This window comes from Sciurus vulgaris (assembly GCF_902686455.1).
Source record: "Sciurus vulgaris genome assembly, chromosome: 9".
NCBI classification, from domain to species: domain Eukaryota; kingdom Metazoa; phylum Chordata; class Mammalia; order Rodentia; family Sciuridae; genus Sciurus; species Sciurus vulgaris.
Window position 1 is genome coordinate 60,626,889 of NC_136469.1, and position 15,874 is coordinate 60,642,762.

At 35.6% G+C, this 15,874-nt stretch overlaps 1 protein-coding gene across 1 annotated transcript in view; it reads right to left on the minus strand.

The window, feature by feature from the left end:
- METAP1 (methionyl aminopeptidase 1) overlaps nt 1–15,874 on the minus strand; it is a 65,650-nt gene that overhangs the window by 25,977 nt on the left and 23,799 nt on the right. Inside the window, exon 2 of the mRNA XM_079153831.1 lies at nt 4,499–4,550. Coding sequence (XP_079009957.1) covers nt 4,499–4,550 — 52 coding nt within the window. The remainder of the gene's footprint in view (nt 1–4,498; nt 4,551–15,874) is intronic.

Below are 15,874 nucleotides of genomic sequence, written 5' to 3' on the forward strand. Positions count from 1 at the left end.
CAAACAAAGCCTTCTCAATTTTAAGAATCAAACAGACCAATAGTGGGGGACTTTAACAGACTACTCTCACCACTGGATAGATCCTCCAAACAAAAACTGAACAAAGACATTATAGATCTAAATAATACAATCAATGATATAGACTTAATGGACATTTACAGAGTATTTCATCCATCACCGAGTGAATAGACTATCTTCTCAGCAGTTCATGGATCCTTGTCCAAAATAGAATATATGCTATGCCACAAAGAAGCCATTAGTAAATACAAAAAGAGAGATACTACTTTGTATCCTATCAGACTATAATGGAATGCAATTATAAATAATGATAAAATAACAAACAAAAACTACTCCTACACCTGGAGACTAAATAAAATGTTACTGAATGATGCAACAATAACAGAAGACACCAAGGAAGAAATAAATTCTTAGAGGTAAATGAGAACAACAGCACAACATATCAAAATTTCTGGGACACTCTGAAAGGAGTACTAAGAGAAAAGTTCATTGCATTGAGCTCATACATTAAAAAAATAAAAAGTCAACAACTAAATGACCCAAAATTACATCTCAAAACCCTAGAAAAGAAGAACAGATCAACATCAAAATAGTAGAAGAAAGGAAATAATTAAAATTAGGGCTGAAATCAATGAAATTGAAACGAGAAATAATTCAAAAAAATAATAAAACAAAAAGTTGGTTCTTTGAAAAAGTAAACAAAATTGATAAATCCTTAGCCACACTAACAAACAGGAGAGGGAAAACTCAAATTACTAGAATTCATGATGAAAAAGGGAAGACCCATGACAGACAACATTGAAATACAGAACATAATTAGAAGCTACTTTGAAAATCTATACTCAAACAAAACAGAAAATATCAAAAATATTGACAAATTTTTAGAGACATATGAATCTCCCAAACCGAATCAGGAAGACATACACAATTCAAACAGATCAATTTTAAGTACCAAAATACAAGAATCCATCAAAAGCCTACCAACCAAGAGAAGTCCAGGACCAGATGGATTCTCAGCCAAATTCTACAAGACCTTTAAAGAAGAACTAATACCAATACTCCTCAAAGTATTCCAGGAAATAGAAAAGGAGGGAACCCTTCCAAACTCATTCTATGAGGCTAGTATCACTTTGAGACCAAAACCAAAGACTCATCATATTAGACCAATATCCCTGATGAGCATAGATGCAAAAATCCTTAACAAAATGTTGGCAAATCACATACAAAAATACATTAAAAAGATAGTGCACCATGATCAAGTGGGGTTTATCCCAGGGATACAAGGTTGGTTCAACATCCAGCAATCAATAAATGTAATTCATCACATCAATAGACTTAAAGTTAAGAATCATATGATAATTTCAATAGATGTGGAGAAAGCATTTGATAAAATACAACACACCTTCATACTTAAAACACTAGAAAAAATAGGAATAGCAGGAACACACCTCAACATTGTAAAGGCTATCTATGCTAAGCCCACAGCCAACATCATTCTTAATGGAGAAAAACTGAAAGCATTTTCCTCTAAAAACTGGAACAATACAGGGGATGCCCTCTTTCACCACTTCGATTAAACATCATCCTTGAAACACTAGCCACAGCAATTAGACAGACCAAAGAAATTAAAGGGATACAAACAGGAAAAGAAGAACTCAAGCTGCCACTATTTGCCGATGACATGAGTCTATAGTTAGAAGATCCAAAAAACTCCACTAGAAAACTTCTAGAACTAATAAATGAATTCAGCCAAGAGGCAGGATATAAAATCAATATGCATAAATCTAATGCATTTCTATTCATAACTGATGAATTCTCTGAAAGAGAAATTAGGAAAACCATTCCATTCACAATAGCCTCAAAAAAAAAAAAAAAATACTTGGAAATAAATCTAACAAAAGAGGAGAAAGACCTCTACAATGAAAACTACAAAACAAGAAACAAATATATAAATGAAGAAAACCTTCAAAGATGGAAAGATCTCCCATGGTCTTCGATAGGCAGAATTAACATTGTCAAAATGGCCATTCTACGAAAGGCACTATACAAATTCAATGCAATTCCAATTAAAATCCCAATGATGTACCTTACAGAAATAGAGCAAGCAATCGTGAACTTCATCTGGAAGAATAAGAGACCTCAAATAGCCAAAACAATCCTGAGCAGGAAAAGGGAAGCAGGAGGTATCACAATACCAGACCTTAAACTATACTACAGAGCAACGGTAACAAAAATGGTATAGTATTGGCATCAAAATAGACAGACCAATAGTACAGAATAGAAGACACAAGACAAACTCACATAAATACAGTTATCTCATACTAGACAAAGGAGCCAAAAACATACAATGGAGAAAAGACAGCCTGTTCAAAAAATGGTGCTGGGAAAACTGTAAATCCATATGCAGTAAAATGAAATTAAACCTCTATCTCTCACCCTGCACAATACTCAACTCAAAATGGATCAAGGACTTAGGAATCAGACCAGAGACCCTGCACCAAACAGAAGACAAAGTAGGCCCAAATCTTCATCATGTTGGCTTAGGATCAGACTTCCTTAACAAGACTCCCAAAGCACAAGAAATCAAAGCAAGAATCAATATGTGGGATGGATTCAAACTAAAAAGCTTTTTCTCAGCAAAGGATACAATCAAGAATGTGAAGAAAGCCTACAGAGTGGGAGAAAATCTTTTCTACCACACTTCAGATAGAGCACTTATCTCCAAAATTTATAAAGAACTTATAAAACTTTACACCAAAAATACAAAGAACCCAATTAATAAATGAGCCAAGGAACTGGAGAGAAACTTTACATAAGAAGACACACAGGCAATTAATAAATACATGAAAAAGTGTTCAACATCTCTAGTAATTAGAGAAATGCAAATTAAAACAACTCTAAGATTTCATCTTACTCCAATCAGAATGGCTATTATCAAGGACACAAACAATAGATATTGGTGTGGATGTGGGGAAAAGGCACTCTTTTACATTGTTGATGGAGTTGCAAATTGGTGCAGCTACTTTGGATAACAGTGTGGAGAATCCTCAGAAAACTTGGAATGGACCCACCTTTTGATCCAGTTATCCCACTCCTCGGTTGATACCCAAAGGACTTAAAATTAGCATACTACAGTAATGCAGCCACATCAATGTTTATAGCAGCTCAATTCACAATAGCTACATTGTGGAATCAACCTAGGTGCCCTTCAACGGATGAGTGGATAAAGTGGTGATACATATACACAATGGAATATTATTCAGACATAAAGAAGAATATTATGACATTTGCAAATAAATGGATGGAACTGGAGAATATCATGCTAATTGAAATAAGCCAATCCCAAAAAACCAAAGGCCGAATGTTTTCCCTGATAAGTGGATGACAATATATAATGGGGGTGGGGGGAGTGGGGAGTGAGAGTAGAATGAAGGAACTTTAGATTATATAGAAGGAAATGAGAGGGAAGGGGATATGAAAAATGGTGGAATGAGACAGACATCATTACCCTATGTACATGTATGATTACGCAAATATGAATCTACATGGTGTACAACCACAGAAACGAAATGATGTACCCCATTTGTGTACAATGAATCAAAATGCAGTCTGTAAAAAACAAATAAATAAATAATTAAAAAAAAAAAAAAAAGGCACCGTCATCCCTCAGTAACCCCAAGGGGTTGGTTCAAGGATACCTCCCTCACAAGATGCTCCAGTCTCTAATATGAAATGATGTAGTACTTGTTTATGGCCTATGTACATTTCTCATGTACTTTATATCATTTATAAATTACTTATAGTAACTAATGCATGTAAATGCTGTATAAATAGTTATACTGTATTGTTTAGAAAATGACAAGAAAAAAATCTGTACATGTTCAATATAGATACAATTTTTTTTTTCAGATACTTTCAATATGCAGTTGATTGAATCAATGGATGTGGTACTACAGATCTGAACCCCAAAGATAATGAAGGTTGACTATACTATAACTCTTGAGTAGAAAAAAAAATATGAACTGAAACTAAGCAAAAGGTGTCTGGCTCATGCATCCTCTGCCGACAATATGCAAACACTTCTAGCAAACATAAGAGAGTGCCAAAAGATTAGGGCACTACTGGGTATAGTCAAACAAGATCCATCCATCCCAGCTAAGATCTCATGTTTTCATGTTAAATATGTGAAAAAAGATTAATGAAGATATTATTCTGTCATGTTTTGTTTATCTGAGTATTACAAGGAATAAAAGAACACATTATAAACCTAGCTATCAGGATTATACTTTAAGAACTTTTTTTTTTTTTTTTGGGTGCTGGGGATCGAACCCAGGGCCTTGTGCTTGCAAGGCAAGCACTCTACCGACTGAGCTATCTCCCCAGCCCCAAGAACTTTTTAAATACACATTTTCATAACTAGAATAATTCCTGTCTTCTGGCACAAAAGTCACTTCTAAGACAAATAAGTGATTTTACTTACTTGCTTTCTTATGTAGTAACTTGTGAGTAGCCCAACTTCCTTTAAAACATTCCTAAAAGAACAAAAAGGAAATTAGTGTCAAGTCTTCCTTAATTAGAAACATCTTTAAGGAATATTACTTATAATAGTCATTAAAAATTCATTTGTAAGAAATAGAACTGGTGGGAAAAGCTTGAGAAACGACACCTATTCAAACTTTCACTTCAGGGGCTGGGATTGTGGCTCAGTGCTGTAGAGCACATACACCTGGCATGTGTGAGGCACTGGGTTTGATTCTTGGCACCACATAAAAATAAATTAAAATAAAAGTCCATCAACAACTAAAAATATAAAAACAAAATTTCACTTCAAAAAGCAATCTAAACTTTACTTCCAATAAACAAGATTAGCCTATATGTAAATTGAAATATATGACTATATTTCAACTTTATCTCACAAAATTATTTTGTTCTTTTAATTTTGTTTGCAGTACTGTGGAATGAATCCAGGGCAAGCCTCAGGCATGCTAGAAAGTGTTCCTTCTACCTCATTCTCATGAGTAGCTGGGACTTCCGGCATGTGCCACCATACCTGGCTTTCACCATGTTATTTTGAAGGATGTGAAAAGACCCCCTAGTTAATCAATCAATCACACTAGGAAAAAAAAAAAAAAGGATAATTTCCAGATTCTTCCATTATTTATAGCAGAATCCAATCAGTCATTATACACATTGACCCATCTGAGCAGTTGTTGTGTTCACTATGTGTCAACAGCCCTCAGACAATAAGCCTTGCAAAGGAAGGGATTGTATTAAAGTTCACCAATACTGTCCAGACCCAAGCAGAGCCTGGGACATGGCAGGGTTTCAGTAAGTACTTGCTGACTGACTGATCAGAATGGATGAATGTAACAGAAAGACAAAACTTCTCATTTAGGAAAATGTAACATGTTTCAGGCACCAGGAAGAAGTAATAAATTGTGAAAATGGAGTAATAAATTGAATTCAGGAACTCAAGTAATTAGAAATAATAATTCAAATAGACACAGACCTTATTTCTTTAATTTCTATCATCTCTTCTAAGAGTACAAAGTTACTGAAATCATTAAAAACACTAACAAATTCCAACAAATGTTTTTAATTTTTGAAGACAGGAACAAGAGAAAAGCTAAGAAAGACTCCCTACGATATGCAGTAATCAAACCATATTACACCAGTGACACTAAGGCTGCCCTCCCTAAAGGACTGACCAAGGTTCTCTAGAGGTCAGTTTCCCTCTCCCGGGCCAAGATCTTCACTCCTTCCCCTTTACTCTCCACAACCTGCAATAGTTAAATAAAGGGGGGGGGGGGGGGGCCGACACCTTGGGTCATAACTTCCTTCCTACAACATGAACACACACTTAAATGTATAAAATGGTATCCAGAGCACTAAAAAAATTTCAGTATGAAACTAAAACTAAGCCTAAGCCTCATCTTTTGGGGAGAATGGGATGCATGGCAATGAGAATTAATGGTCCTTCAAAGATGTTCATGTTCTAATTTTTGGAACCTGTGAATATGTTAGGTTATGGGACAAATAAGATTTAAGGAGCTACCCAGCTATCTTGAGATGACAATTATCCTGCTTTATTCAGATGGATCAATATAATCATACAGGTCTTTAAAAGGTAGAAAAGGGAGGCAGAAGTAGTCAAGAGAAAGATGTAATGAGAGCAACAAGGTCAGGGAGATGTTCCATTACTGGCCTTAAAAATGGAGGAAGGTGGCCACGAACCAAGAAATGTGGGCAGCTTCTAGGAACTGAAAGGGGGAAAGAAATGAATTCTCCTCTCCTCTAAGTCCAGAGGGGAACACAGACCTCCCAACACCCAAATTTAGCCCTGGGACCTTGGTCGGAACTCTGAGCCACTAATCTGTGAGATAATAAATTTGTGTTGCATTAAGCTAAAGTTTGCAATAATCTGTTATGGTAGCTACAGAAAACTAATACAGGAGAATAAAATAGTTTATCCCTATTGTCAAACTGCAAAAAAAAAAAAATTGGCAAAAAGATCATTTCCTCTGTACAACACAGTTACAAAAAAACTGGTAAGAAATAATTAATGATTCTGCCACAAAAGAGAGGGATATTATGATTAACCATCAGTTTCCATAACTAAAATGGGAACATGCGATTTCTTCAGTATTACCACATTTACACACAATAATAAGTCATAATGAGGAAAACAACAATGATAATAATTATGTTACCATTTACTGAATATCTGCACTTTCATTTAATTGTCACAAAAACCTGATCAGATGGCATTATCCCCATTTTACAAATAGCAAAATTAAAGAAAGACAAATTTAATTTGTCTATCATGTAACAAAAGCACAAAACACAAAACAAGGACTCCAACCAAGGATTACACAACTAAAAGTCAAGAAAGCTGCTTTATTACTGCACATGCACACACTATATTCAAATCATGTGTGTGGATGTGGGTATGTGTGTGTGCACGTGCACATGCGTGCACTATTTTCAAAGCCTTATGTTAGTATCAATCTTAAAACTAGAAAGCCTCGTTCTAATTAAGCAGCTCCATGTATTACCTATACCACTGTAAGCTCTAAAATACTATCTTCGACTCTAGGAGACAATAATAACCACCATCATGTATTCTTGGTTGCTTCCCTTATAAAGTGAGATTATTACTGCCTCTACTGTAGACTGATATCTCCAGAAGATAATATACAGATTAAGTGAAGTATTATTAATAATTCATATGAAAACAGTGAACATGCTACCTAGCACATGGCAGGCACAGTCATGAATCGACTAACAATGGGGTGATTTCTTCATTATTTAAACATCAAAGAATATACTTAGACCTAGAAGTTATATCCTATTACACACCTAAGCTATGTACTCTATACTGTTATATATGTGGCCTCTCATTGCCCAAAACGTCGTTATGCAGATCACGACTGTAGTAACACATGGGAGTCATAGGCACCCACAATGCTTACTACTGTGCCTGGCACTGAAGAGGTCCACAATATATACTGAAGGATGAATGCAGATTAATGTGATCATATACACAAACGACTTTTTTTTACTTGTAAGTGAAAATGTACACTATTTTCATTAGTACCTTCTGGAAAAGACTACAAACAGTACCATTCCCAACTTTCTTGATACTGGTGATCATGTAATCTAACCTAGCAAACAAAATGTAAACTCCACTGTGGGGTGTAGCTCCTAGAAAATTTCTTAGGAAACAGGCAGGTTCATTTGACACCCATGTTTCACTCTTTGCTCTTTCTTACTCCAAACCCACAGATGAAGCTAGAGAATTTTGGCATGAGCAGCTGTGTAACCACAAATGAACAAACACACCTTAAGAAGCTTGGTCCCACCATGGCCACATGTGAGGGAAACCATCTCCTGTGAATTATCACAAAAAATAGGAAATCTCCCCCAAAAGTAAACAAATGACCAATAGGTGAAATTAAAACTAAAGAACACTGAAGAAAGAAATTGAAGAAGACTTTAGAAGATGGAAAGAACTCCCATGCTCTTGGATAGGCAGAATTAATAATGTCAAAATAGCCATACCACCAAAAGCACTATACAGATTTAATGTAATTCCTATTAAAATTTCAATGACATTCTTCTTAGAAGTAGAAAAAGCAGTTATGAAATACATTTGGAAAAATAAAAGACCCAGAATAGCCATAGCAATCCTCAGCGAAAAAGTGAAGCAGGAAGCATCACAATACCAGATTTTAAATTATACTACAGTAACAAAAGCAGCATGGTATTGGCACCAGAACAGATACATAGACCAGTGGTACAGAATCGAAGACAAAGAGACAAACCCACATAGTTACCTCACACTAGACAGAGGTGCCAAAAACACACATTGGAGAAAAGGTAGCCTCTTCAACAACTGGTACTGAGAAAACTGGAAATCCATACATAGCAAAATGAAATTAAACCCCTGTCACTCTGCACAAAACTCAAAGTGGATCAACGACTTTGAGAGACTCTAAGCCTATAGAAGAAAATGTAGACCCAGCTCTCCACCATGTCGGCTTAGGAACTGACTTCCTCAACAAGACTCCTAAAGCCCAACAAGTAAAATCAAGAAGCAATAAATGGGATGGTATCAAACTAAAAAGTTGCTTCACAGCAAAAGAAACAATTAAGAATATGAAGAGAGCGCCTACAGAATGGGAGAAAATCTTTGCCACTTGCACCTCAGATAGAGCATTAATCTCCAGGATTTATAAAGAACTCAGAAAACTTAACACCAAAAAAACAAAACAAAACAAAAAAACAAATAACCCAATCAATAAACAGACTAAGGAACTGAACAGACACTTCACAATAGAAGAGATACAATACAAAAAACAAAAACCTTAAAAACAATGACAGATACAGGAAGGACAACCCTGACCTTCCTAAAACCAGGAGATGGAACTTCCACATGGAAGATACTACCCTCTACACAGAGAAATTCTTATACCCAGAGATGCGGCATCAAAGCTGAAGAATCTGTACAAGTCTACCTTGTAAAATTAACCCTTATGTTCCTTGTCATTTCTCCACCATTAACTACTCTAGCTAACCCACCTTGCCTTGTCACGTGTGCATAATTTACTACTCTGTCCAACTCAGAAGATAAGGGTTTAACTACCTCCAAATACAGACCCCTTAGGAGTTACAGCTTCAGCATATGCATTTGTGGAGGACACATTCAGGCTATTGCGGGCTCCAATTTCCTTGGTCCAATTTCCGTTTTGGGTTTTCATATGATACAACTTTAAAAAGATTAAATAGATGAATAGCTATTTTGTTATTTAATAACACACCAAATACTTAAAGCAATGGACTTCTTGAAGCTTCAGATTTAACTTTAAAAATCCTTTTCCACATTTCTCATAAATACTGGCTCAATGGAGGCTTTACCCAAATACTATTTATTCTTATGATTTTGTGTCAGGAATTCTATTTGAGTTTTAGTCTATTCTATTCTATTCTTTCCTAACCGAAAGCATTAGAAAGATTAAAAAAAAAAATTTTTTTTTAAATCAGGAGCACTTATTCATGGAGTCACACTGCCAGCCCTTTTTATTTTGGGACAGGGTCTCGCTAAGTTGCTTAGGGCCTAAGTTGCTGAGGCTGGCTTGAACTTGTGATCCTCCTTCCTTAGTCTCTCGAGCCTCTGAGATTACAGATATGTACCACTGCAGCCATTAGAAAGATAAAAATTCTAAAAGTTCATAGAGCTGTAAGTAGTTGCTCATGCATTTATTCTGTAATGAATGCCCTCCCTTCCCCCCCCATTTGTTTGCTTATCTATTACATTTATCTTTTTTCCATAATGCTGGGGATCAAACCCAGGGCATCACACAGGCTAGGCAAACATTTGCTCTGAGTCCAGCCCCTTATATTTGATCTTAACTCTCAAAAAGTTATGTTTGAGAAAGTTCTAAAGTCTAGACAGTGAAAGTCATGCTCAGGCACACTACCTATAATCCCAAGGGCTTGGGAGGGTGAAGCAGGAGGATCATAGGTTCAAGGCCAGTCTCAGCAACTTAGCCTGACCCTGTCTCAAACTACAAAATAAAAAGGCCTCGGGATATGGATCAGTGGTTCAGTGCTCCTGGGCTCAATCCTGGGTACCAAAAAAAAAAAACCTTTCATTATTTTTTAATCGGAAAAAAAAAGAAGAAATACAATCGATCCACATATGTATGAAAAAATGTTCACTGTCTCTAGCAAGTAGAGATTGCTATGGACTGGAGATATAGCTCAGTTGGTAGAGTTCTTGCCTTGCATGCACAAGGCCCTGGGTTCAATCCCTAGCACCACCAAAACAAAACAAAAACAAAAACTACTCTATGATTCCACCTCACTCCAGCCAGAATGGCAATTATCAAGAATACAAGTAAGGCTGGGGAGATAGCTCAGTTGGTAGAGTGCTTGCCTTGCAAGCACAAGGCCCTGGATTCGATCCCCAGTACTACAAAAAAAAAAAAAAAATGAATACAAGTAACAAGAAGTGTTGGCGAGGATGTGGGGGAAAAGGTATACTCATACATTGCTGGTGGGCCTGCAAATTGGTGCAGCTACTATAGAAATCAGTATGGAGAGTCCTCAGAAAACCTGAAATGGAACCACCATTTGACCCAGTTATCCCACTCCTCGGTATATATCCAAAGGATTTAAATCAGCATGCTATAGTGATGTGGCCACATCAATGTTTACAGCAGCTCAGTTCACAGTAACTAAATTATGGAAGCAACCTAAGTGCCCTTCAATAGATGAATTGATAAAGAAAATGTGGTACATATACACAGTTGTATATTACTCAGCCATGAAGAATGAAATTATGACATCTGATAATAGATGGAACTGAAGACTAAGTAACATTAGCCAATCCCAAAAAACAAAAGGCCGAATGTTCTCTCTGATATGGGGATGCTAACACAATAAAAGGGGTAGACGATAGAAGTTCACTGGATTAGCCAAAGGATAATGAAGGGAAGGGAGGGGGGAGGAGAATAGGAAAGACAGTAGAATTAATCAGACAGAACTTTCTTATGCTCATATATGAAAATACGAACAGCGTAACTTCACATCATGTACAACCACAAGAATGGGAAGTTATACTCCATGTCTGTATGATATGTCAAAATACACTCTACTGTCATGTATATCTAAAAAGAACAAATGAAAAAGAATGTGCTATAGGACTTTATATAGATATATAGAGTGAAGTGGATACTTAGCATAGATGGTATTATCAAATATTAAAGATGTTACTCTGCATTTGGTATCTAGACATATGTTATTATTTGTTACCATGTACATGCATCATAAATTGTTACATTGTAGAACATGAAACTAATGTTACTAATGGTTGGGTGGATTTTATGAATATAGTATTTTAGTGATAGGGGATGCTAACACACAATACATGTATAGTGGTGGCAGTAGGATAGAGCTGCTTGTTGCATGGGACATTCTCAGCCTGGTAAATTTCAACTTTTATAAAGTTGTGCATTTCTTCTAGTTTTAAAAATCTTTGTTTTTCTTTCAAGATTATGTATTGATTTTTATTAGACACTAATTCATATTTTAAGCTTAAGTGTTTCTTGTTTGGCATCTACATACATTTTTAAATCTATGTTATAGTGAATCAATTCACAGTAAGATAACTGAAATGTTTCTTGATTTGTTTGCTGTTCTAATATTGTAGAGGCAAAATATATATAGTTAATTAATAATGTTTTGTAACTTTAAATCAGGTTATTTCACAGAACTGGTCAATTGCTTTTAACTTAGAAATCCTTTTCCCCCTTTTCTTATTTCCACGTATTAACAATTTTTTAAACTTATTTGCTCATTTATTTATTCCAGCACTCTTATAATTGTACAGAACTCCTGTCAATACTTTTTAAGTACATTGGGCATTTTGTCAATTTCATCTTGGAACTCTCTCTGACAACTCTCTGACTTCCACTAATCAGAATTCTGATTTCCTGGGTTGGCTTCCTAGAAGTCTTCCTTAGAGTCTTTTGGAGATTCCATTTGTCTTTCTTGTCCTGTCTTATTTGTACTGATGGCTCTCTGTCAGTTCTCTTGTTTTTGTGTAATGTTTCCTCCAGTAGCTTGCTGAGAAAGATTTTTGAGATTTTTCGTATATGAAAATGTCTGTGATAGTCTTGACACTTGAAGTTTGGCCAGATATAGAATTTTAGAGTGGAAATTCTTTCCTCAGAATTTTAATTCTATTGCTTCTTATTCTTTTAGTTTCTAGTGGTTGTTGAAAAGTCTGATGCTATTGGTATTCCCAATCTTTGGTGTATTGTAATTTTCCTCCCTTTTCACTAGAAGCATATTGAATCTTCTCTTTTCCCTGATGTTACGAAATTTCATGTTAGAAGCTTTGGGTTAGCTGATTTTTATCCTTTGAGGATCCTTTCAATGTGGAAACTCCTGTCCTTTTCAGTCATAGAAAACTATAGGCTATTTCTTTGATTTTCTCTTCCTTTTCATTCTGAAACCTTTATTGTTTAAATGACTCCTTGGCTTAGTTCTCTAATACCATGTCTAATTTCACTTTCCTTTTTTTTTTTCTTTTTAAAAATGTTTTCTAATTAGTTATAATGACAGTAGAATGCATTTTGACACATAACACATAAATGGAATATAATTTCTCATTCTTCTGGTTGTACATGATGTAGAGTTACATAGGTTGTGTATTCATATGCACACGGGATAATAATGTCCGATGTATTTTGCTATCATGCCTACCCCCCATACCTTTTCCCCTCTCTTCACTCCCCTCAGTCTAATTCAAAGTACCTCTGTTCTTCCCTAGTCTCCTCCCCACTCCTCATTTGTGAATTAGCATCCACATATCAGAGAAAACATTCAGCCTTTGGTTCTTTGGGATTGGCTTATTTCACTTAGCATGATATTCTCCAGTTCTATCCATTTACTGGCAAATGCCATAATTTCATTCTTCTCTAAGGTTGAGAAATATTCCATTTCTGTGTATGTGTGTATATATATTTTTCCAAATGTATGTGTGTGTCTATGTGTGTGTGTGTGTGTGTGTGTGTGTGTCTTTGTTCATTCATCTGTTGAAGGACACCTTGGCTAGTTCCATAGTTTAGCTATTGTGAATTGAGCTGCTATAAACATTGATGTGGCTGTGTCACTATAGTATGCTGATTTTAAGTCCTTTGAGTATAAACTGAGGAGAGTGGGATAACTGGATCAAATGGTGGTTCCATTCCAAGTTTTGGAAATTCCAAGTTTTCTGAGGAATCTCCATACTGCTTTCCATACTGGCTGCACCAATTTGCAGATTCACCAGCAACATATGAGTATACCTTTTCCCCCACATCCTTGCCAGTATTTACTGTTGCTTGTATTCTTGATAATTTTCATTCTGACCTTTGTGAGGTGGAATCTCAGTGCAGTTTTGATTAGCATTTGCTAGAGACATTGAACACTTTTTAATATATATGTGGATCGATTGTATTTTTTCTATTGTGAAGTGTCTGTTCAGTTCCTTAGTCTGTTTATTAATTGGGTTGGGTTTTTTTTGTTTTGTTTTGTTTTTTTTGGTGTTAAGTTTTCTGAGTTCTTTATAAATCCTGGAGATTAATGCTCTATCTGAGGTGCAAGTGGCAAAGATTTTCTCCCATTCTGTAGGCGCTCTCTTCATATTCTTAATTGTTTCTTTTGCTGTGAAGCAACTTTTTAGTTTGATACCATCCCATTTATTGCTTCTTGATTTTACTTGTTGGGCTTTAGGAGTCTTGTTGAGGAAGTCAGTTCCTAAGCCGACATGGTGGAGAGCTGGGTCTACATTTTCTTCTATAGGCTTAGAGTCTCTCAAAGTCGTTGATCCACTTTGAGTTTTGTGCAGAGTGACAGGGGTTTAATTTCATTTTGCTATGTATGGATTTCCAGTTTTCTCAGTACCAGTTGTTGAAGAGGCTACCTTTTCTCCAATGTGTGTTTTTGGCACCTCTGTCTAGTGTGAGGTAACTATGTGGGTTTGTCTCTTTGTCTTCGATTCTGTACCACTGGTCTATGTATCTGTTCTGGTGCCAATACCATGCTGCTTTTGTTACTGTAGTATAATTTAAAATCTGGTATTGTGATGCTTCCTGCTTCACTTTTTCGCTGAGGATTGCTATGGCTATTCTGGGTCTTTTATTTTTCCAAATGTATTTCATAACTGCTTTTTCTACTTCTAAGAAGAATGTCATTGAAATTTTAATAGGAATTACATTAAATCTGTATAGTGCTTTTGGTGGTATGGCTATTTTGACATTATTAATTCTGCCTATCCAAGAGCATGGGAGTTCTTTCCATCTTCTAAAGTCTTCTTCAATTTCTTTCTTTAATGTCCTATAGTTTTCATTGTAGACATCTTTCACCTTTTTTGTTAGACTGATTCCCAAATATTTTCTTTTTTTTTTTTTTTTTTTTTTTTTTGAGGGTATTGAGAATGGGAATTAGTTTTCCTAATTTCTCTTTCAGTTGATTCATCACTGGTGTATAGGAATGCAACGGATTTATGGGTGTTAATTTTATATATTGCTACTTTGCTGAATTCATTTATGTGTTCTAGAAGTTTTCTGGTGGAGCTTTTGGTCTTGTAAATATAGAATCATGTCATTGGCTAATAGGGATAGAGTTCTTTTCCTATTCCTTTAGCACATCCTTAACATTTTTAGATCACTGAATCTTTTGAAAATCACATCAAAGCGATCCCTTTGTGCACATACACACAATCCATGTATATATTACATGTGCACATAATTCTGATTTATCATTCAAACACTGAAAGTATGTTATAACAAAAGTACTAGGCTAAGTGACAGGCATTCACCAGTGAATACAGACAGGTTCCTGACCATTCTAGACAAACATTACATGGCTAACTACATAATTTAAGTTATAATGGCTAAAAAGAAAAAAAAATATACAATATTATGAGAAGAGGAGGAAAAGCTAGATATCGGCAAGGGTCAAGTCAAGAAGTGGTCTATTCCAGCCACAACAGAAAGTCATCAAAATGTTTTAAACCAATCAAAATTCCATACAGACTTGAGTTCATGGCATCTCTGATCTCCATCCATGAACCCAAAGTTAAAATTTTCTTTTTTCTAACAGTAGTACATAGTACACAGAATGGTCTTAAAGAATTCCACAGTACTGGTTCTTAATACAGGCAAGGCCTTGCTTTAAATGATAGTATGAAACCATAAAAAAATTCTATGAGCTGCACACACAGTAAGTTTTATAATCAAAGGAGACATTACAATTGTTCCATGACCTTTACACTTCTCGTTAAAACATAAATACTCCTACACTAAGAATACAAATAATCCAATCAACAAATGGGCTAAGGAAATGAACAGACACTTCACAAAAGAAGATCTACAAGCAATCAACAGATATATGAAAAATGTTCAACATCTCTAGTAATAAGAGAAATGCAAATCAAAACTACACTAAGATTCCATCTCACCCCAATTAGAATGGCAATTATCAAGAATACAAGCAACAACAGGTGTTGGCGAGGATGTGGGGAAAAAGGTACACTCATACATTGCTGGTGGGGTTGCAAATTAATACAGCCACTCTGGAAAGCAGTGTGGAGATTCCTCAGAAAGCTTGGAATGGAACCACCATTTGACCCAACTATCCCACTCCTTGGCCTATACCCAAAGAACTTAAAATTAGCATACTACAGAGATCCAGCCACATCAATGTTCATAGCGGCTCAATTCACAATAGCCAGATTGTGGAACTAACCTAGATGTCCTTCAATTGATGAATGGATAAAGAAACTGTGAGATATATATATATATAT